Raw genomic sequence first — 21,659 nt, 5'->3', positions numbered from 1 at the left:
TCCATTTTAAACTCATACCAGCCAGTGCACAAAGGTTTCCATTTCTCTACAAAAATAGCCATTTTAATGGGTATGAAGAAGTGGCATCGCATTGTGGTTTTGACTTCCTATTTCCCTTGTCTAGAGTATTTTCCTGAACTCTTTGGTCATTTGTGTATTTACCTTAGAGAAATACCTATTTAGATCCTTTTGGTGATTTATTTTTATTTATTTGCCAGTCCCTGGGGCTTGATCTTAGAGCCTGGGCACTGTCCCTGAGCTTTGAGTAGGCCACAGCCCTACTGCTGACTTTTTCTGAGTGGTTGATTGATTGGCCATCAGAGTCTCTCGGAATTTCCTGCCTGGGCTGGCTTCAAACTTCATTCTCAGATCTCAGTCTCCTAAGTAACCAGGATTACAGGCAAAAGCCTGTACCTAGACTGATTACTTATTTTAAAACAATCAGGTTGAGCTTGTTTCTGAATTATGTGGGTTATGTGAGCTATTTGTACGTTTTGGGTCATTACTAATGATTTATATATGCTTTCAAACATTTTTATCCAACCAGTGGTTTCTCTGAAACTATTTTAATAGTGGCTTTGATAGGCAAAACTTAAAAAATTTGATGTAGATAAGCAAAATTCGATGTAGATAAGTTATCTTTTCTTTCCCCAGGCTTTGTTCTTTTGTTTCTGTGTTTGGGGTATCAATAAATGATTACCAACTAAGAAATGCTTGCTAACTCCAGAGCATGACATTCTCTTTTAAGACTTTATAGTTTTCACTCTTGGATTTAGGTCTTGTATGGATTTTGTCATCTTGTATGACTTTTTTTGGGGGGGTACAAGGTAAAAATCCAACTTCTTGTTGTAGGTAACTATTCCATGGTCCCTGTACCAAGTGATGCAAGTTAAGTGCTTCCTAAGCAAGGATTGTGATAGTGGATGTTTTCAGAGCTTCTTGTTACTGTATCAAAGGTCAACCAAATGATGATTAAGTGGAACGTCCCTTAAGAGAGATTTTGACCTTCTACCGAGCTGAAGAGTAGTGAAGATCTAAGATCATTTACATTCCTCAGGAAGGAAAAAAAAAAAGTAACCCTGCCTTCTTGGCCAGAGAAGAAAAGCCTGAGAAGTTGGAAGCTATTCTACCAGTCGAAGTACACCTGCCTGGTCTTTTGGTCCCTGGACTCTCTCCAGACACCATCGGCTCAATGGCCTGCCTCTCACCCGGGCCACGGAGGAGGCTGGTGAGGAAAATGTCCTCACCTCTCCTATGGAGTTTGGTGATTTTGTCGATATTTACTGAATTAGATGCGGAAGCTGGAGAACTTGAACACCTACGACAAAAAAGAAATGCCGATCTCCAACAGTAAGGCGATGCATGGGTTGTTTGTGCTGGTAGACGAGGGTAGCTTCTGTTCTATGCCACTGCTTTCTAATCGACAAATTATTTGTATGTGTTGGGGGGGGGGAAGATACTTGCAATTGTTAGGAGATAATTATGGGTAAATTTCCCCGAGGAAGATAGGAAAGATGAGTAGAGAGAGTGTGGTGGAGTCAGTCACAAAGCGAAGCTGTGTAGTGTCTAGTTATTTGGTGACAAGCTGTGTTTAAACTTTAAAACTATAGATGCTAATTCCGGTGCATTCTCTGGTTGAATTGTACAGGCCCCGGATCATTGCGGAGAGAGGAAACTTAATGTTCCTTACTGGGTCTTCCCAAAATATTGAATTTAGAACTGGATCCCTGGGAAAAATTAAAGTAAACAACGAAGACCTCAATGAATGTGTCCTTCAGGTAATACAGTGGGAATAAGCTGAGTGTTTTTTCCCCCCTATGCCAGTTATGGGGTTTGAACTCAGGCTTTAAGCACTGTCTCTGAACTTTTTTTTTTTTTTTTAGTTCAAGGCTCGTGCTCTAGCACATGAGTGCCAGCACTTCTGGATTTTTGGTGGTTCATTGGAGATAAAAGTTTCATGGACTTTTCTGCCCAGGCTGGTTTTGAACCATGATCCTCCTATCTCAACCTTCTGAGTAGATACAATTACAGGCATGAGCTGCCAGTGCTTGGTTTTGAGGCTTTCTATCTCCATGTTTATGACTTAATTGAACAGCTTGGTACTCATTTGTACTTTGTGTCGTTAGCAGAGAAAATAATTGGAAGACACAGGCGTTCTTCTAAAGGTCAATGGCCGGAGTCTCCTGTGGGTAGAGAAAGTAATGCTAAGAGGGTGGAACAACGTGCAGGGAAACGAGTCCCAGTCCAGGCGGCAGCACTGGGACCCCTCAGTGGGGAGGTGGAGAAGCGGGGCCCGGAGAAAGGTGCAGGATTTCCCAGTATACTCGCATGGCAGAACTGAGCTGGCCAGCTACTCCTGGGCTGCCTCGAGTGGTTTCAGGGTTGAGCATTTGCGGCATCACTGCAGATGGGCCGCGGTGTCAGCGCCGGTCTCGCAGGGCCTTGCGCTCTGGGAGGAAGCTAATGTCTCCCGTTTCCTGTGACTGCGTGCGACTCTCACAGCTGTCCTACCAATGGGCTTTGTTTTTGCTCCGTTTTTAAGAGTACTATAAAGCAAATTTAATAAATGGCTGAGCTGATTTCAAGCCTAGTTTGTTTCCCTCTTTCCCCACTTCCTCCCCTTCTCCCTCCTCATTCTCTTCCTCTTTCTGAGTGTGAGTGTGTGTGTGTGTGTGTGTGTGTGCATGTGTGTGTTTCTGAAATAGAACCCAGAGCCTTGTACATACTAGGCAAGCATTCTAAAACCGAGCTATGCTCTCAGCCCATCAAAAAATTTGGGGTGGGGGGAGGGTTATGAGACTTAGCTGAGACCCCTGAGCTCTTTTGCTCAAAGCTAAAGCTGTATCACGTTGAACCACTGCACCACTTCCAGTTATTTGTAGGGTTATTGGAGATAAGAGTCTTATGCCCATGCTGGCTTTGAACCATGATCCTCAGATCTTATCCTCACAACTAGCTAAAGGATTACAGGCGTGAACCATCAGTGCCCAGTCCACTAAGGTGGTTTTTTAATTTTTTTTTATTTTTTGTGGTCCTGGGCCTTGTTCCTGGGCTCTATCCTTGAGCTTTTGTTGCTCAAGGCTAGCACTCTACCACTTGAGCCACGGTGCCACTTCTGGCCTTTTCTGTTTATGTGGTTCCGAGGAATGGAACCCAGGGCTTCTTCATGCATGCTAGGCAAGCACTGTACTACTAAGCCACATTCCCAGCCCCACCAAGCTTTTTAATCAATACCCTAGGTTGTAATTGTGAGAAACTGAAAATAGAAAATACTTTATGTTACTGAAAAGAGTATGTGACATTATTCTATGGATATTTTAGTCTTAGGTTTACTATACATATATTACTCTGGTTTTTATAACAGAGATTAGAAGAGAATATTGCCCAACTTTTTAATAGCATTCTTATAAGATGTGCATGATTTTTTTTTACCTATTAACATTATTCTTTCCCTTATTTTCCTCTTAAAATTAGGTCCAGAGAAACAAAGATGATATTGTAGATATAAAAAGGAATGGAATTGGTCTTCATCAAAATGTATCTAGTGAAATCCATACAATTCATTCAAAGGTAAGTATGACACAGACGTAATAGCAAATGAGTTCTCCTTAAATCAGTTTTATAAGTTGAGAGTTTTCCCAGGGATCCATCAACACTCTGTGCTCTTTAGAAATGTCTCATTGTCATAACTGACTTTGGTTAAGGGATGTAAGTCTTATAGAAGATATGGAAGTGTCAATGGACAGAAGGTAGGGAGCACCACGGTAAGGATTTGCCTGGTTCAAGTCCTCATAGCAGCCTTCTGCTCAGTCAAGGGCATTCCCCATAGCCATTTGTGAGAATTCTCATACTCACAGTGGACAACATAGCAATGCATTCGCTTATCCGTGGGTTGTATTTCTTTTAAACTTAGCTTCAAAAAAAAATCTAGGCCATGGAAGACACCAGAAAGGAACAGAAGCTTGAGAGAGGGAGGAATAAGGTGGTAAAAGGGCAAAGAGAGCAGGAACAAAGCAGTCCTTAGAAGAAGGTATTAGAAAAACCATTTCAAGTGGATAACACTGCATATGAAGTGCCTTTGAATGAGCTAATTGGTGCCTTTTCTTCTCTACTGCTAGCTTGTGGACCTTGAAGAAAAATTCCGAAGCTTACAGCAGGTAAGTCTATAAAGATAGATGCTCACTGAAGATTATACAAGAATTCATTGGTAAGGCTGATCATTTTACTTTAAGAGCAGATGAATAATCAGTTTGAAGGACTTAGCTGAGTGTTGGTGGTTCTCACCTGTAATCCTGTTTCTTGGGAAGCCGAATGGGAAGATCGTGGTTCGAAGCCAGCCTAAACAGAGGAGTTTACAAGATGCCTTAAGCCACAACTGGGTGAAATGGCATGTGCCTGTCATTCAAAGCTTCATGGGAGGCAGAGATTGGAAGGATCAGTTTCAGGCCAACCCAGGCTGAACCAAACCTGAGGTTCCAGCTCGCTGGAAAAAGAAGTTGAGCATAATGATGTGGTACTGTCTTTTCCTCAGCAAATGTACGGAAGTGCAGATACATTCATTCCTGAGGAAGGCAGGAAGCAAGACCATATCTTAAAATTGACCAGCATAAAACCAGAAGTTTAGCTCAGTGCTAGAGTTCTTACCTAAGCAAGGGATAGCTCTTCACCCATTCTGAATCCAAAAAGCTATGTAGCCTCTTTAACATGACGTTCTGAAATCTGTAGGGCATTGCAACAGATTCCAAGTTTAGTTACAACTACATTTGCTGAGAATTAAGTTTGAATGATTTCCAAGAGACAACATTCAATAACTTTGCCATATACTTATAAACTGGACTATAATCTTAGGCTTCTTAACTTATTTGGTAGGTAGCTGGACAGCTGTTGAAGCTAGAACTTTTTACTCAGAAATACATTTACTGTATTTAGATAACATTTTTGAGTGAAATTTCCAGGAATTTTGAGTTAAGGATTTCTGCTCAATTGTCTTGATTTGCTTTCATTATGTTTCAATCATTGTCCTCTACTTTTGTACTTTAAGTTTGGTGAATAAGTTCATTTTGGCCACTTGGAGAATGAATTGCTAGGGACTAGTTGAGTGAATGCAACCAACAGGGAATGGTGCTACAAACAAGTCACAGCTTTCAGTCTCCTACAGTCTTTCATTGTTTCTACAAAAGATCAAGAATAGACAAGAACAGCCCAAAGAGCTTCCCTCAGGAAGAGATATTAATGATTTTCAAATGGGAATTTGAAAATTTCTGCCTTTGGATCGTGAAAGGGGTGTCTGGCTAACTACAGTCTCTGCCAATCCTTATTGTCTTCCTCATAAAGCTTTGGCATTTGAGTCACTAGATAGACAATGTAGCTTTTGTGCACCAGACAGATTTCCAATGAGTTTGTGGTAGATGTTCTTTTAAAATTTTTTTTTATTGTAAAACTGAAGTACAGAGGGGTTACAGTTTCATATGTAAGGCAGTGAGTGGTGGATGTTCATAATAATGTCTTTTGATGAGCAAAGCTCATAGTGTACTGGCACAAAGTTAGGCAAATGGAATAATGGGGAGAAAAACACAGAGTCCGTAAAAAGACCTTCACATAGATGGCCTTCTGATTTGTCATGAGTTTAGAAAGAACAGACTTCCCAATAAAATAACAGCCATTCTCTGCTGGCTCTCTATTCACATGTACAAGGACAAAAATGGACCTAATTTTCTCTGCGAGTCATTGTATGCACGTACCTCTGTGTATGTGTAGATGTAATGATTATTTTATATAAGCAGAAGTGGGCTACAGTTAAAGTCAGTAACATAGCTTCATTGCCTTACTACTGTCTTCTCTATGAAGAATTTGCCTCTGCCTCAAAAACATTACAAGTCCTACAAGACCGAAGCAGGCAGCTGACATGTGGTAAAATCCCTCAGGCTGTATAGACAAAGTGTGGTCTGTGGGCAGTTCTGATCTGAAAGCGATCAGGTGAGCATACGTGGGGAAAGTATATCTTAGCAGGCCACATTTCAAACAAAGGAGCCTGCAGTGAAAAGCACTCAGTCATCTGGACCCATAGAAAGAGGGTGGCAGTAAAAGGCGATTCTATTTCAAAGACTTACCTGAAGGTACTAAAGATAAGACTAACAGACTAAAGAGCAGGATATTTCCATTTTATTTTCACAGTGCAATAGAAATAGATATCCACTGTTATCCCCCTATCAGAAACCCTTACTCTTGTTCAGTGCTCAGATAGGACACATTTTTCCAAAGAATGATGGGGAAAGCCTTCTTCATACCTCATCCCATCCAGGGTTAAAAGCAAGTAAAGAAAATGTTAAGGATTATGGAAAGGATTGGTAGTAGGAAACACCTATGTTGCCATTTTCCACAAGAGAGTTAATTTGAAGAACTTGAATAGCTGACAGGGCCATCATTGATGATGAGTACACATGAAGTCCTCCAATGCCCACCAGGACTGAGGCCTGCCTTTCACTGATGCCCAGGGCAAATGCCCTAGCCTAAAGTCACTGACCTGTCTTTGTTTCAGATAGTGGACACCAATGTTTGCAACAGCAATCCCTGCAGGAATGGTGGGACCTGCCTCAATCTGAAAGGTTCCTTTTTCTGCATCTGCCCTTCTCAGTGGGAGGTGAGTCATTAATCTCTTGTGAGAAGCCAGAGTGCATCAGCACCTGTGGTTTCCTTACTCGAGTCTCTGTCCAAAGTTTCTAATGTGCAGTGGCCTCCTGAGAATTATACCATGCACGCCAAATGATGGCACATTTGATTACCCTGGATAGCCATCTTAAGGCAGAGTTCACTTAACGCAATAACTATGCTATTTCCCTTAGTATTGGCATGAACAGCTTGAATCTTTGTGTGTGTGTGTGTGTGTGTGTGTGTGTGTGTGTGTGTGTGTGTGTGTGTGTGCCAGTCCTGGGGCTTGAACTCAGGGCCTGAGCACTGTCCCTGGCTTCTTTTTGCTCAAGGCTAGCACTCTGCCACTTGCCACAGTGCCTCTTCCAGCTTTTTCTGTTTATGTGGTGCAAAGTAATCGAACCCAGGGCTTCATGCATGCTAGGCAAGCACTCTACCACTACATTTCCAGCCATGGCTTGAATTTTAACATACCTATATCTAAGTTTTTTTTGTCCTTTCTTGTGAAAATGCTCCCAGAATATATATACATTAACAACAAAATTGTTAAGTAAGCATTCCCAGGCCTAGACTCTTTGTGAAACTAAGGGCATACCTTTGTAAGGATTCTTTCTGGTGGTGGGTGTGATCTTTAAAAAAATATTATTATTACTAAGGTGCTGTAAACTGGGTGCTGGTGGCTCAATCCTATAATCCTAGCTACTCTGGAGGCTGAGATTTGGGGATCATGGTTCAAAGCCAACCTTGGCAGGAAAGTCTATGAGACTCTTTTTTATGTCCAATGAACCACTAGAAAACAAAGTGGAGCTATGGCTCAAAGTGGTAGAGCATGAGCCTTGAGCATGAAAGCTCAAGGAGAGTGCCCAGGCCCTGAGTTCAAGCCCCACTACCACTACTACTACCACCACCACCAACCAAAAAGGTGATGTACAGAGGGGTTGCAGTCAGTTGGATGTCATCTTTTTTATTTATTTTTTTGTCAGATGTGGGGCTTGAACTCCAGGCCTGGGCACTGTCCCTGAGCTTTTAGCTTGACTAGCACTCCACCACTTGAGCCACAGTGCCACTTCCGGTTGTCTGGTGGTTAAGTCTCATGAACTTTCCTGCCCAGGCTGGTTTTGAACCATGATACTTAGATCTCAGCCTCCTGAGTAGCTAGGATTACAGACTTGAACCACTGGCACCCAGCATCTGTGATCTTAGGAGGTCTTTGGTTAGGTCCAGGAAAAAGGATAGCCAGTGATTAATATTACCACTTATAGTTAGCTACCTGTCTGTTGCTTATTGTCCATTTACACATATATTAGAATACCATATGCATATTGACCTCATATCTCCCTGTGTCCCATGGCACCTGACTGTTCACTGTGATTGCAGGGACCACTCTGCTCCGATGATGTCAATGAATGTGCAGCTTACTCAGGAACTCTCATGGGCTGCCAGAACGGAGCCACGTGTATAAACACCATGGGAAGTTACAGGTAACTTATTTTTTAAAATATCAGGTGTATTTTTGAGGGATGAAGACTCCTGGCGGTTAAAAAATGTACAAGTTAGTGTTCATATTGTCTAAAACAGTAGTTACTCCCTGGAGAAAAATATATGACTCTCACTGAACATATGTATAGCTGTGTTTGCTTCCATAAACGAAAGCTCAGATGAACAACTCTCAGCCCTGGAAGCAATCCTTGCTCCAGCATCTCTGGGAAGCAGAAAGAAGTCCACTGACTGCCCCAGAGACTGTGGATAGCTTGGTGCAGGATGAACGGGAGGATTAGCAAGAAGAGTCAGGGTTGGAGCATTCCTTTGAGATGGGTGTCAGTAGAATAGCCACCCCTCCCCCCCACTATCCCAGTGCTCTGTAGTTGTGCTCACTCATGTGAGTCAGGGTAGCTTCATCACTGTGCAAAAAGGCAACCTAAACTACATCAGAGATTGAACTGAGGCTCAGTGAATGAAATAACTTCCTTGCGTTGCTTCAGTATCTGGTCATGATCCTCATACTACTCTATCTACTGATTTATTTCTGTCAAATGACCAGTCCACAGAATTCTACTACCTTTCCAAGTGAGTTAGATGTCACAATGACTCTGTAACCCCCACCATAGCACAGAAATGTTGGCCATTGGAGTCACGCTGGCCATATGACACCTTTTTAATAACCAAGTCTACAAATCCATAGCAGATAGTTGTCCAATTTACTCATGTACAGTCCTTAAAAAATCACCAGATGTTGTCTTTTCCTGTATTTTGTCTGCTCTTATTTTCTGAGATTGAGAAATTGGTTCTACTACGGTATCATTGATTTCTTTGATTACTCTAGGGTATAATCTCCCTGGATTAGAAAGTAATTGTTTCTGCTAGTATCGCTGCTAATCTTGTTTGCTGCTAATCTTGATCTTGTAACAGTATGCATTGTTTTCTCCAGCAAAAATGTGTTGAGTAATCTTTTTTTAAATTAGTGTATATTAGCTGTGTAAGAGATTCACCGTGACATTTCTATACATAGGGAACAATGTATTGTATTGCCTTCAGCCTTCTTTCTTTCCCTTACTTAGCAATCTTGCTTTTCTTTCTGTCATCTGTTAACACATTATTTTCTCAAAAAGAAGTTATAATCCTTTTGTTCTTTTGATCAGATCTTTTAAAGTTAAAACAAAAAACTCATTGCCAGTTATAAGTGTAACATTCAAACTTCTCATGAGTTCCATCAGTATGCAAAACCAAAATTAATACATTTATCATATATTGAACATGGTGTAATAACGAGCTTTAGGCTGGTGCAAGCTGAGCTGAAATCCTAGGACACGTCATAGCTTTCCAGGGACTGATATTAAACTGTTTTAAGGACTTTGCTTTCAGGACTTTGCTTCTTGTTTGCACTGTCTGCCCCTGGCTTTTATAAACCTTCAGTCTTGGACTCATCTTTTATTTCCTTGAAAGTATTAACTTGATTTCTGCCTATGGGCACATCAAAAATTGCTACTTGTTGGGTGGTAAACGTACTGGCTCCTAGCACTTATACTTTCTGGCCTTCTCAAAATATAGGGCTATCCAGGAGGTGAGATCTCCTGATTTTCCTTTGTTTTGTTTTTGTTGCCAGTCCTGGGACGTGGCTTCAGGGCCTAAGCACTGTCCCTGGCTTCTTTTTGCTCAGGGCACTCTACCTCTTGAACCACAGTACCACTTCTGGCTTTTTCTTTACATGTGGTGCTGAAGAATCAAACCCAGGGCTTCATGTATACGAGGTGAGCACTTTACCACTAGGCCATATTCCCAGCCCCTGATTTTCCTTTATCATCAGTATCTTTTGATGTCTGTGTGGCAATGCAAAGATTTGCTGGGTAGGAGGAGCGCATTGAGACAGTACACTTGATATTGTTCAGAGCACTTTGTTTTTCTTGCCTGCAAAATGGCAAAGGGAAAGAAAAACTTTAGCTTTCACAAGTATTTGTTGCATCTCAGGAGTTCCTTGGTAGAAGCATACACATGAGGGAGTGAAAGAGAAACACACACATTCTTTGTTGGGAGTTGCAACAAATTTCCAAGTGGCAACTTAAACCCTAAAGAGGATGCCATGTCTACTTTTTAATTGAAAGTGCTTCTTATTCTGACTTGGGAAATAATTTTGGTTTCTAGTCTTTACCCTTCCTGGGTATTTGCACGAGGGAGATTTTTTAAAAATATTAATAGCTGTTTATTGCTTTTCCAACTAGGAGGGCGTTTTTATCCAATATCTTCCTCTTGATACTGGAAGTAGTTGAACCCTTACCATTCCCAGTTGACTACCTATTATAAGCATATGGTAGTGATTTTTTAAGAAACAAAGTAAAATAGAAAAATGTCCATGAGCATTAAGTTGAATTCCTGCTTTGTGGAATTTGTATGCAGTGAATAGTGAACATTTTGACAGTATCATGATGTATTGATTATCTGAGGTACAGCCTTATTAATTGGTAGTCTTACTGAGGCTAGAAGCACCTTTGGAGAACTTCCAACACATAATTGCTGAAGGAAAACTTGAGCAACTGCTGAATCAGGATATGGAAAAAAATATGGTTATGGTAGACAATGTTTGCTTTGGGTTTAAGGCCTTTTTTAGTTTCATTGGACTTATTTTCAGTTTCACTCAACTTGTTTGGGAGAAAAATGGAGTCTTTAATTGAGGTTAGTAATCTGTAAGTTTAAAAACCTCTGACAAGATAAAGGCTATTCAATTAGTCAGATTTGGGGGAAATTGTCTTTTTAAAAAAATTAGAGTGGGCTGGGAGTATGGCCTAGTGGTAAAGTACTCACCTGCATACATGAAGCCCTGGGTTTGATTCCTCAGCACCACATATATAGAAAAAGCCAGAGGTGGTACTGTGGCTCAAGTGGTAGAGTGCTAGCCTTGAGCAAAAAGAAGCCCGGGACAGTGCTCAGGCCCTGAGTTCAAGCCCCAGGACTGGCAAAAAAACAACAAAAACAAAAAACAGAGCTATCCTATCTCTAACCAGCAAAAAGCTGTAAGTACAGATAAATGGCTCAACTCGTAGAGCACCAGCCTTGAGCCAAAAAGCCAAGCAAGAGTGTAAGGCTGAGTTCAAGCCCCAGGACTGATACATAAATTAGAAAAAATAGAGCAAGAATTAAACACTTTCTGCTGGGTTTTTATGGTTTAAAGCTTTGCCTCCAACTCCTCCATATAGCTAACAATGATATTTTGCCACTTCTCAGCTCTGTTATGGCTTATTTATTCTATTGATTCCATGCCCATTTTGTAGTTAATGCATGGGAGATGGAATATGCTGTGTATGGATAAGTCAAACACATACACAAGTTATGTATATAATAGTAACTCAGGGTTCAAATTGAAAAGGCCTTCAAGAAAGTGCTTGCTCTCTGCAAAGATGATGATAATTAGTAAAATTTCTCATTTATTTCCATTCATATCACTGGCGAATATTTAAACACATAGCTTATGCAATGAAGACGGTCTGACTTTAGCTCTGGTGATGGTTAGGTATTAAACTTGTTATCTCTTTTAGTCATTCAGTATACTGATATTGAACCATGGACTCACATGCAGGTTAAATTATGACTGGAAGTATATTTATTCTTGTCTCCGTGGCTAAATGCATCTGTAGTGTTTTGGAACTCTGACAATCCTTGTTTATTTTTCTGGAATGAAACTAGCAAATAGGGTCATTACCAAAATGGCTTCAGTAAATAATCAGAAACTAATAACTAAAGTAAGAGCAGTAGAAAACTAGTTTAAAAGTTTCTATGTGGGTCTGGGAATGTGGCTCAGTGGTAGAATGCTTGCCTAGCATTTATGGAGGCCTGGGTTCCATTCCTCAGTACTACATGAAGAGAAAAAACTGGAAGTGGCACTGTGGCTCAAGTGGTAGAGTGCTAGCCTTCAGCAAAAAAAAAAAAAAAAAAAGAAAGAAAAAAGAAAAAGAAAAAAATCTAGGGACAGTGCTCAGGCCCCAAGTTCAAGCCCTATGACTGGAAACAAAAGAAAGAAAAAAGTTTCTACATGGTTTTTGTTTTTCACTGAAGAGGTATATAGTTAATTGCTTTTTCTTTTTCTTTTATCTTTTTTTTGCCAGTCCTGGGCCTTGGACTCAGCCTGAGCGCTGCCCCTGGCTTCTTTTTGCTCAAGGCTAGCACTCTACCACTTGAGCCACAGCACCACTTCTAGAAGGCCATTTTCTATATTTGTGGTGCTGGGGAATTGAACCCAGGGCTTCATGTATACAAGACAAGCACTCTTGCCACTAGGCCATATTACAGCCCCTTAATTGCTTTTTCTTTAAAAGCTACATCAAGTCACTTTGAAGATAAGTTTTGTGTGGAAACACTATTATGCTAAAAAGCCATATTATTGTCTTTGCACTAACTTAACCTTTTAGAACATAGAGAGAAAATGGATGTAATTTAGTAGTGAAGTAGCTTTTATATAAATACATAGTGCTGTTATCATTATCACCAATCATCCTTGTGCCCCAAATACACATGTAGCTGAATTTCACATTTAACTGGGTGTCCTGTGTTTTCATTTGCTAACTCTGTCAACTCTCCCTACAAGTCTGTGGGTGCTGTTCATCATGTGATTCCTCTCCATCTCAGTCACGTCCATTGATCTCCTATTCCTTAGAAGCTACTCAAAGATGTCACTCCACCGGCAAAGTGAGTTCGGTGCCCAGAGTGTAGCCTTTGATTGTTCAAATAGTCAGACTGACTTCTTGTTCTTTGACTTAATGTGTGTGTAAGTGAGTTTCATCACTTTTTAAGGATGGCTCATTTTCCAAGATACTCTGAAATGAGCTCATGTTTCTAAGCATGGGGGGGGTGGGCATGGCCTTCAGCTTCTCCATCTTGTTCCTGACCTCAATGAGGGCATTAGTTCTCGAGGGCTTTCTTTGTGAATGCTGCTTGAGACTGACAAACACCTCCGGGATTGGCTTTTCCTTTCCCTCACATAAGCTTGGACTTGTGCAAATAAAATTAGACTTTTGTGATTACTCTTCTACTTCACCTTGCACCATTTCTCAAACTGTTACCTTAAAGGGTCTCTTTTAAGCTATAATAGCCAGAAACAGCTAATCCAGTAGCTACAGATCACAGTGGCTTAGGTGGGCATGGTGGTACATGCTTGTAATCCCAGCACTCTGGAAGCCGAGGCAGAGGATTGTGAGTCTGAGAACAGTTTAGGCTACATAAATAAGACCTTGTCTCAAGAAAAAAGAAAGCCAAGTGTGGTAGCTCTCACATTTGTATTCCTAGCTACTCAACAGGTGGACATTTTGCGGTGTGAAGCTAACCCAAGCAAACAATTCCTGAGACCCCATCTCAACCAATGAAACATTGAGTATAGGGGCTGAGAATATGGCCTAGTGGTAAAGTACTCAACTTGCATACATGAAACCCTGGGTTCAATTCCTCAGCACCACATATATAGAAAAAGTTCAAAGTGATGCTGTGGCACAAGTGGCAGAATGCTAGCCTCGAGCAAAAAGAGGCCAGGGACAGTGCTCAGGTCCTGCGTTCAGGACTGGCAAAAAACAAAACAATACAAAAACCAAACAAAACCAAGTTGAGTATGGTGGAATGACTGTGTCCAGCTATGCAGAAGCACAGATAGGATCATGGTCCAGGCCTGACTGGGCCCCCTCCCCCACCCCCCAAAAAGGGACACTATTTAAAAATTAACAAAAGCAAAAAAAGCCTAGGGGAATGGTTCAAGTGGTTGAGCTCCTGCCTAGCAAGCAAGAGTTCTGAAGTTTAAACCCCAGTACTGCTGCATTAAAAGAATTTAAATGATAAACAACTTTATTTGATTATTATTGATTCAAAAATCTCTTCATAATAAAACATCCACTGCTAGCTTAGAACTCATTTAATCATTATATATCCTTGAGAATTAAAATGTGACTATGAAAGAAATGTCACTATGTAACTACATCTCATGGATGGAAGATATATTGCCTTTGTAATACAATGCTAATTACATCATAGATTGAAGTGTGGGCATGGTTGTCGTGGAGCTGGGAGAGGGATGAGCTTAGTCACAATCACTATCTTCCTTTCCCTTCAGCTACCCCCATCACCCATGGTTAGCAGATGCTTGAACATGCTACCTGATGACTATTAGCAGAATGTATGGTGGTAGCCCTGTGTGATATTAAGTCTCACTTTGTTAACATTCTACTTGTGAAGGTATACTTTTTCGCAGTCCACCCCCTCCCCCTCTCTCCTCCCCCTGGAGCAGAACTTCCTCCAGGGCTCTAGCCAGTCAATGTGCACTGCTGGTTTATGGTTCCAGGTTCAGATCGCTGATTTGCAATTTGGCCAGCAGGCACTGGCCTTCAAGCACAAACCCTAATTTCATGCTCTTGTGTAACCAAACAGATGTGACTGTACACCCGAGACACATGGAAAGCAGTGTGAATTCAAGTACGATGACTGCAAAGGGGTCTCTAAGGAGCGCTGTGTCCATGGCATCTGCGAGGATTTAGACCGAGTACAAGATGGACAGGTGGGTGCCCTCCCTAAACGTGACTGTGTGAAGGTGCTCCTCTTCTAGGCTGCATTGAAATGCAGCCACGGGGAGCCGCAGATTCCAAGCTTCCTATCCTTAGTGGGGCAAAGACATGGAGAGAAGCTGAGATATGCGGAAAACTGGACTGAGTGGTTAAATTCCTTTCCCAAAATACTATCATAGGGGCTGGGAATGTGGCTTAGTGGTAGAGTGCTTGCCTTGCTTGCATGAGGCCCTGGGTTCGATTCCTCAGCACCACATACACAGAAAAAGCCAGAAGTGGCCCTGAGTCCATGCCCCAGGACTGGCAAAAAAAAAAAAAAAAGAAAAGAAAGAAAATACTAACCTTTTTATTATTGGTCTATGAATCTCCTTGGGAGATATGTCCTTCTCCTGGCCAGTGACAAGATATAAAAACACAAAAGGCTCAGTCTTGTCAGCAAGGTGTAACCTTTTTGTTGTTGTTGTTGTAGGTTGTGGGCCTTGAACTCTGGGCCTGGGCCTGGGCATGGTCCCTGAGCTCTTCAGATCAAGGCTAGCACTTTACCACTTAAGCCATAGCATCATTGCAGGTTTTCTGGTGGTTAATTGGAGATAGGAATCTCAAGTACTTTCCTGCCCAGGCTGGCTTTGAACCATGATCTTCAGATCTCAGCCCCCTGAATAGCTAGGATTATATCCATGAGTCACCAGGACCCAGCTTTTTTGTTCTTTTTTCTTTTGCCAGTTCTGGGGCTCTTAGCTCAGGGCTTGGCATTGTCCCTGAGCTTTTTTTGCTCAAGGTTAGTGCTCTACCACTTGAGCCCACAGCATCACTTCTGACTTTTTCTGTTTATGTGGTACTGAGGAATCGAATCCATGCTAGGCAAGCACTCTACCACTAAGCCACATTCCCAGCCACTTGTAGCCTTGAATCTGGACATTTTCTGATTTTTAAGTCCCTTCGCATGCTGTATACTCTACAGACCTACTTTTCTGAGTCTGGGGTACCTTGACATCTGACCCTTCAGGTGGTCAGTTGGTCCTTCATTAACCCCTTCAGGTCTTTAGTTCTATTGTGCCCCTACTCATATGATGGAAAATGGTTCTTCCCATAGCAGCATTGGAAGGATAGAGGAGGCAGGGGAGGGAGTGACCTTCAAAGGGAAACAAATAGATTTTCCAAGGTCTGTTCCCATGGATGTTTTCCCCCCTCTAAAAACAAAGCAGGCTGAGTTGATTGACTTTAATTACATTGACTTACAGCTCTTGATCCTTGTTGCTATTTCCCTGGCATCTTTGGAGTAAATTATAGGATTCTCTTACCCTGAAATCAAGATGTTTCCTTTTTCCATGGTCCAGTCTAAATGCCTAAATCAGATGGGAAGGAAAAACAAAGAGAAGCTCTTTGATTGGCCTAATGGAAATGAATGTTAGACCACAGATGGTTTGGGGAGATGTCCAAAGGCTTTGCTTGCTTCTTTACCTGACTGTTTATGCTGTTGTCATTCTGCCAGCCCAAGTTCAGCTGCATCTGTGAAGCCGGGTGGACATTTTCGCCAAACAGCCCTGCGTGCACACAGGATATAGATGAGTGCCTTCAGAACCCCTTCCCCTGTTCAGAACTTGTGAATTGCATCAACACTCAAGGCTCTTTCTACTGTGGGGCCTGTCCAAGAGGTACACCCTTGGGGCTCACAGGCCAGGCAACCAAGGCACAAAAACCCATTCCCTTCCACTATGGGTGGGCAGCAAGACCATTCTTAGGTCGTGTGTGAATCCAGTTGTATGCCTCCGTTCACTAACTTCTACTGAAAACCACCTTAATCCTATAGCAACTCCCTAACACAAGTGGGAGAATTGTCCCAAAACAGTTGGAGCAAAGGTAGCCATAGTTTGAAAGTTTTAACCTTAGGTCACCAGCCATCAGCCATCAGCCAACCACACTTGAGGTCAAGAGTCATGTACTCTAGTTCTACCTTTTATATTAACCAGATAATTGCAAACTCAAGTACATTCTTTGGCCTCTTTTTATCACTGCTCCTGTCATGTGGGTGGACATGTCCTTTGAACAACCCATGGCCTTGCTGTGAATAGGGATTTCCATCACAGCCTCAGAGACCGAATGTCCAGGAGAGGCACTATACTGAACTGCTGAGAACATGGAGTCTGTACTCAGACTGCCTGGGTTTGAATCTAAGCTTCCTCTTACTATGATAGTATGTATCATCACCCACTGAAAATAGATTTGTAAGGGACCTGTCATGAAGGAAACGCCATGTTGTGTGCACTGATGGGCAATAACAGGACTTTGTGAAGCCTCCAAGACCTGTTTTCTCCCTGTGTGTGCTTAGAAAGTGTAGCACAAATACCATAATGGCATGTAAACATCATTAGGGCACTGTTCAGGTGTAAGCAGTTGGTATGTTAATTCTTGAAACTATAAGAAGAGTCATTGTAGAAATTCACATTTTTCACACACATTTCAGGCTTGGAGAGATGAAATAAGTTTCCTAAGACCATGTAGCTTATAAGCAGATTGGATTTGAACCCCGGATCTCCTACTGATCCTGGATCCAAACTGAGCTCTGTGTGTGTGTGTGTGTGTGTGTGTGTGTGTGTGTGTGTGTGTGCGTGTGCGCGCGTGTGCGCGTGTGTTTTCGTTTTCCAGTCCTGGGGCTTGAACTCAGGGCCTGAGCACTGTCTTTGAGCCCCTTTGTGCTCAAGGCTAGTGTTCGACCACTTGAGTTACAGCACCACTTCTGTGCTTTTTGAGTACTTTGTTGGAGATGGAGATTAAGAATCTCACAGGGACTTCTCTGCCATGAAGCCACATTCCCAGCCAATGAGATTTTTTTTAAGTAGAGAAAGGTTTTATGTGTTTGAATCATACCTATTTCTCTGTTGTCAACTTGAGCTAACCTTCCAAATCTTGTTTTGTCTAGGATGGGAAGGAAATGGGTATTACTGCCATGATATCAATGAATGCGAGATCGACAATGGTGGCTGTTCTGTGGCTCCACTTGTGGAGTGTGTGAATATACCTGGCTCTTTCAGATGTGGGGACTGTCCTCCAGGTACTGCACCCTGCCTTCCAGTTCCTTGACAAAGGACACTTAAGCTTGGAAACAGAATCTTGGGTTTCATTTCATTTAACATGGGATTTCTATCTAAGAAAAGAATATTAAATTTGGGAATTCTTCTGTATGAATTCTGGGAACTCAGGATTCATGATTACAGTATAAGAAAGAAAATTTAAAGACATATACAAACCCTCTTCCAATCCCCTTCCAACTGTGAAATTCTCACAAGATAACATAGAATTTGGGAATTCTTCTGTATGAATTCCAGATCAATGGTTCCATTTTTCTCACAGGTGATTTATTAATATAATGCACTCATGGGATGTCTTATAAAGTTTACCAATCACAAGCATATAATGTATTTTGTTTCCTTTTTTCCTGGAAAGAAGTCACTAATGCTTATTGAATTAGTATTCATGAAGAAATTTATGAGACAAATTGAATCTTTTTTTTTTTTTTTTGCCAGTCCTGGGGCTTGAACTCAGGGCCTGAGCACTGTCCCTGGCTTCTTTTTGCTCAAGGCTAGCACTCTACCACTTGAGCCACAGCACCACTCCTGGCTTTCTCTATATATGTGGTACTGAGGAATCGAACTCAGGGCTTCATGTATACGAGGAGAGTACTTTACCACTAGGCCATATTCCCAGCCCCAAAGACAAATTGAATCTTGCATGCTTTTAGAACATGAAGTAGTTTGGACTTTTGCATTAATGTACTTCTAAGAATATCAAAGTTACTGAAATTAAGAAATGTCAACTTTTCTAGTATCATAAGTTTCAGAGTCTATATTTAATATATTTCTAAGACATATATTTAACATTAAGTTAAAAACAAGTCTGAAAATGTTAGTGAAATCAGGCGGCCAATACTTATTTCTCTGTCCTCTGTGATAACATGTTATTTGTCTACAAAACTATGTGTGTGTCTTCTGTTTGGACGACTACCTCACTGTCTGCTTCATGATATCTGAGTTTTGAGTGGACATTCCCTTTTTCCTATACCCTTGACATCTCCCCGCCTGCCCCCATCTGCTTTGACCAGGGTACAGTGGCAATGGAAAAGTGTGTACTCCCATCAACCCCTGCCTGCTTAATAACGGAGGCTGTCACCCACAGGCGTCATGCTCCTTGTCTTCAGGTAATGACCTCTCCTCTCTCTTTGGTGTTGGGTACATTAATTTGATCCTCTAAAACACTCCCACATTTGAACCCCAAAATATTCTGTCCTACACATTCTTCTTTTTTACCCTCAAATGAAAAAAAAAAAATTCATGTTGTGGAAATTAGTCTTGCATATTTTTCAAAGGCAACACAAGGGCTAGGAATGGTGGCTCTCATCTGCAATCAAAGCTATTCAGCAGTCAGAGATGGGTGGGCCATGGGCAGAATAGTCAGTTTACTAATGGAGTAAGCTAGAGCAAAAGCATGAGACCCTATTGAAAGGAAAAGAAACTTAAAAAAAAAAAAGATTGTGATTTTAGCAGTAGAGTGCTTAGAGCCTAGTAAAAACAAAGCTCTGAATTCATTGCCCATTAATTGAAAAAAATTGCAGTAAGCTACATTGTTTTGTGATTTTCTTGAACATAGGATTTCTCAAGACAATTAAGCCAGTTAATTAATACCTGAATTCTAATCAATATAAGGGTAAAAAGAAGGAAGAAATGCCACCCCTCCTCCTTTATTTACACCATTGGCTAGAATTGACCATGGTGCCCTGGCAGCTGGTGAATGCTGAAAAGTGTAATCCTTGTTTCAGACATATTGAATCAAGCTGAAATCATTCATGGTAAAGAAGGGGAAAGTGGATCTTGGGTGATTCCATGTCTGCAATGCTGCATGAAAGAGATTTCACTTCTCAAAGTTTCTCTGTAGCAACAATGCTATTCAGTCGGGAATCAGGAAGTCTCTGGACAGTGTTTAGTGAAATTTTCGGTTTCTAAACACTATAGTAGAACACTGAAGACCCTACATGCTAACTCCTTCATCTCATAACCAATAGCAGATATGAATTCGTGTTTAGAAATATTCAAACATTGTATATTATTTGTTCCAGTCTTTCTCAACCCATTGAGATCGTCACTGTTTTAACTTGATAGCATGACCATAAATGGGTCATAAGAAATATGGGACAAATCCTGGTGCTGTCATTTTCTTAATGCTTGTTTACCTTACTGCTCATATTTATCCAATCTATGGTTGCATTTGCAAGATTCCTGTCAGGTTTCAAACTCATTTTGTGATGGCTGGTCTGGTTAATGCTGTCAAGACACAGCCCACATAGCCACCTAAGAGACCCACTTAGGCCCAATTCTAATGCTTGCCCACCCCGGGTCTCGTTTATTCCATGCTCTACCTTTGCGTGCTTGCTCAAGACAATGTCTGTGCTATGCCCTCAATTCAAAAGGTATAAATGGTGACAACAGCAGGTGCTGTAAGGAGCTAAAGCATTCTGTGTATGGATAGACTACAGATAACCTTTGTGTGATGAAGAATTCCCATTTCCCTTGGGAACCAAGGGGCATCTGGCATATTTATTGCATGACAGCACTTGTGCCCGTTCAGTCACAGAATATTAGAAACATTGAATGGCCTTATTTTAAGATGAAAATTAGAAAATAAAGATGGCAGTATTTTCTCCCATTACCTTGTCTTCTCTGCCCATAGACAGATATACATTTTCTATTGGTGGATTGCTATTTAGACACCAGAACCTGAGTTTAGTGATGGCCCTTTGTACCAAGAAGGATCCTTATATTTATACTTGCGTTTTTATTTCTGAACAGGTTCCGTGCCTCTCTGCACCTGTTTGCCTGGATATACTGGGAATGGTTATGGGCCCAATGGTTGTGTTCAACTCAGTGGTAATTGCTTAGGCCACCCCTGTTTACACGGACAATGCATAGTGAGTCTTTTGTTCTTTTTAGGGGAAATGAGTTTATGAATAATTTTAGTCTTGCATCTAAAAATACCTTTTATACAATTCAAACTTAAGGTAAAAAAGAGTGGTAAATAACTCACAGATAAAGGTAGGTAGTATTTTAGCTCTCAAGAAAAATCAATCAATTCTTTTATTTTGGGAGGGTGTTGGTTATGGGGCTTGACCTCAGTATCTGGGCACTGTCCCTGAGTTCTTTCATTCAGTGCTAGCTTTCTACCACTTGGAGCATCAAGCCATAGCTCTATATCCACTTTTCTCGTGGTTAAATGGAAAGTCTCATCCCCTGGGCTGGCTTTGAGCTCTGATCCTCAGATCTCAACCTCTTGAGTAGCTAGGAATATAGGCGTGAGCCACCAGGCTCTGACTCAGTTCATTGTTTTTATTTGTTATTTTTATTTTTGTCAGTTGTGGGGCTGGAACTCTGGGTCTGGGTGCTGTCCCTAGCTCTTCAGCTCAAGGCTAGTGGTCTACCACTTGAGCCACAGCACCACTCGGTTTTCTGGTGGTTAATTAGAGATAAGACTCTCACAGACTTTCACTACCCTGGCTGGCTTTGAACTGTGATCCTCAGATCTCAGCCTCCTGAATAGGTGGTATTACAAGCGCGAGCCACCAGGACCTGGCTCATTTTTTATTTTTATCTTTTTTTTTTTCCCATTCCTGGGACTTGAACTCTAGGCCTATGCACTGTCCCTGAGTGTCTCTTGCTCAAGGCTAGCACTTTACCACTTGAGCCATGGCGTAGTTCCGGCCTTTTCTGTATATGTGGTACTGAGGAATCGAACCCAGGGCTTCATGCATGCTAGGCAAGCACTCTGCCACTCACTAAGCTACATTCCCAGCCCCCTACCCCTCATTTTTATTTTTACTGCAATGATTTACAAAATAGTAAACAAAGCTTACTGATTGATCCAAATAAGATATTTAATGACTTATCATTAAACAGTAAATTTGACTACTGGAAAATACCTAATATAATTCATCTC

The 21,659-nt window shown here is 41.4% G+C and overlaps 1 protein-coding gene across 1 annotated transcript in view; it reads left to right on the top strand.

Moving 5' to 3' along the window:
- The first annotated feature begins 1,109 nt into the window (after positions 1 to 1,109).
- Cubn (cubilin) overlaps positions 1,110 to 21,659 on the top strand; it is a 203,154-nt gene continuing 182,604 nt past the window's right edge. Inside the window, 11 exon segments of the mRNA XM_048368018.1 lie at positions 1,110 to 1,350; positions 1,649 to 1,778; positions 3,475 to 3,570; positions 4,119 to 4,157; positions 6,539 to 6,640; positions 8,026 to 8,129; positions 14,545 to 14,671; positions 16,171 to 16,333; positions 17,599 to 17,730; positions 18,778 to 18,873; positions 20,519 to 20,637. Coding sequence (XP_048223975.1) covers positions 1,193 to 1,350; positions 1,649 to 1,778; positions 3,475 to 3,570; positions 4,119 to 4,157; positions 6,539 to 6,640; positions 8,026 to 8,129; positions 14,545 to 14,671; positions 16,171 to 16,333; positions 17,599 to 17,730; positions 18,778 to 18,873; positions 20,519 to 20,637 — 1,266 coding nt within the window. The 5' untranslated portion in view covers positions 1,110 to 1,192.

This window comes from Perognathus longimembris, chromosome 18 (genome assembly GCF_023159225.1).
Source record: "Perognathus longimembris pacificus isolate PPM17 chromosome 18, ASM2315922v1, whole genome shotgun sequence".
Lineage (NCBI taxonomy): Eukaryota > Metazoa > Chordata > Mammalia > Rodentia > Heteromyidae > Perognathus > Perognathus longimembris.
The sequence above is the reverse complement of the archived record's forward strand: the minus strand, read 5'-3'. Positions and strand labels throughout refer to the sequence as shown.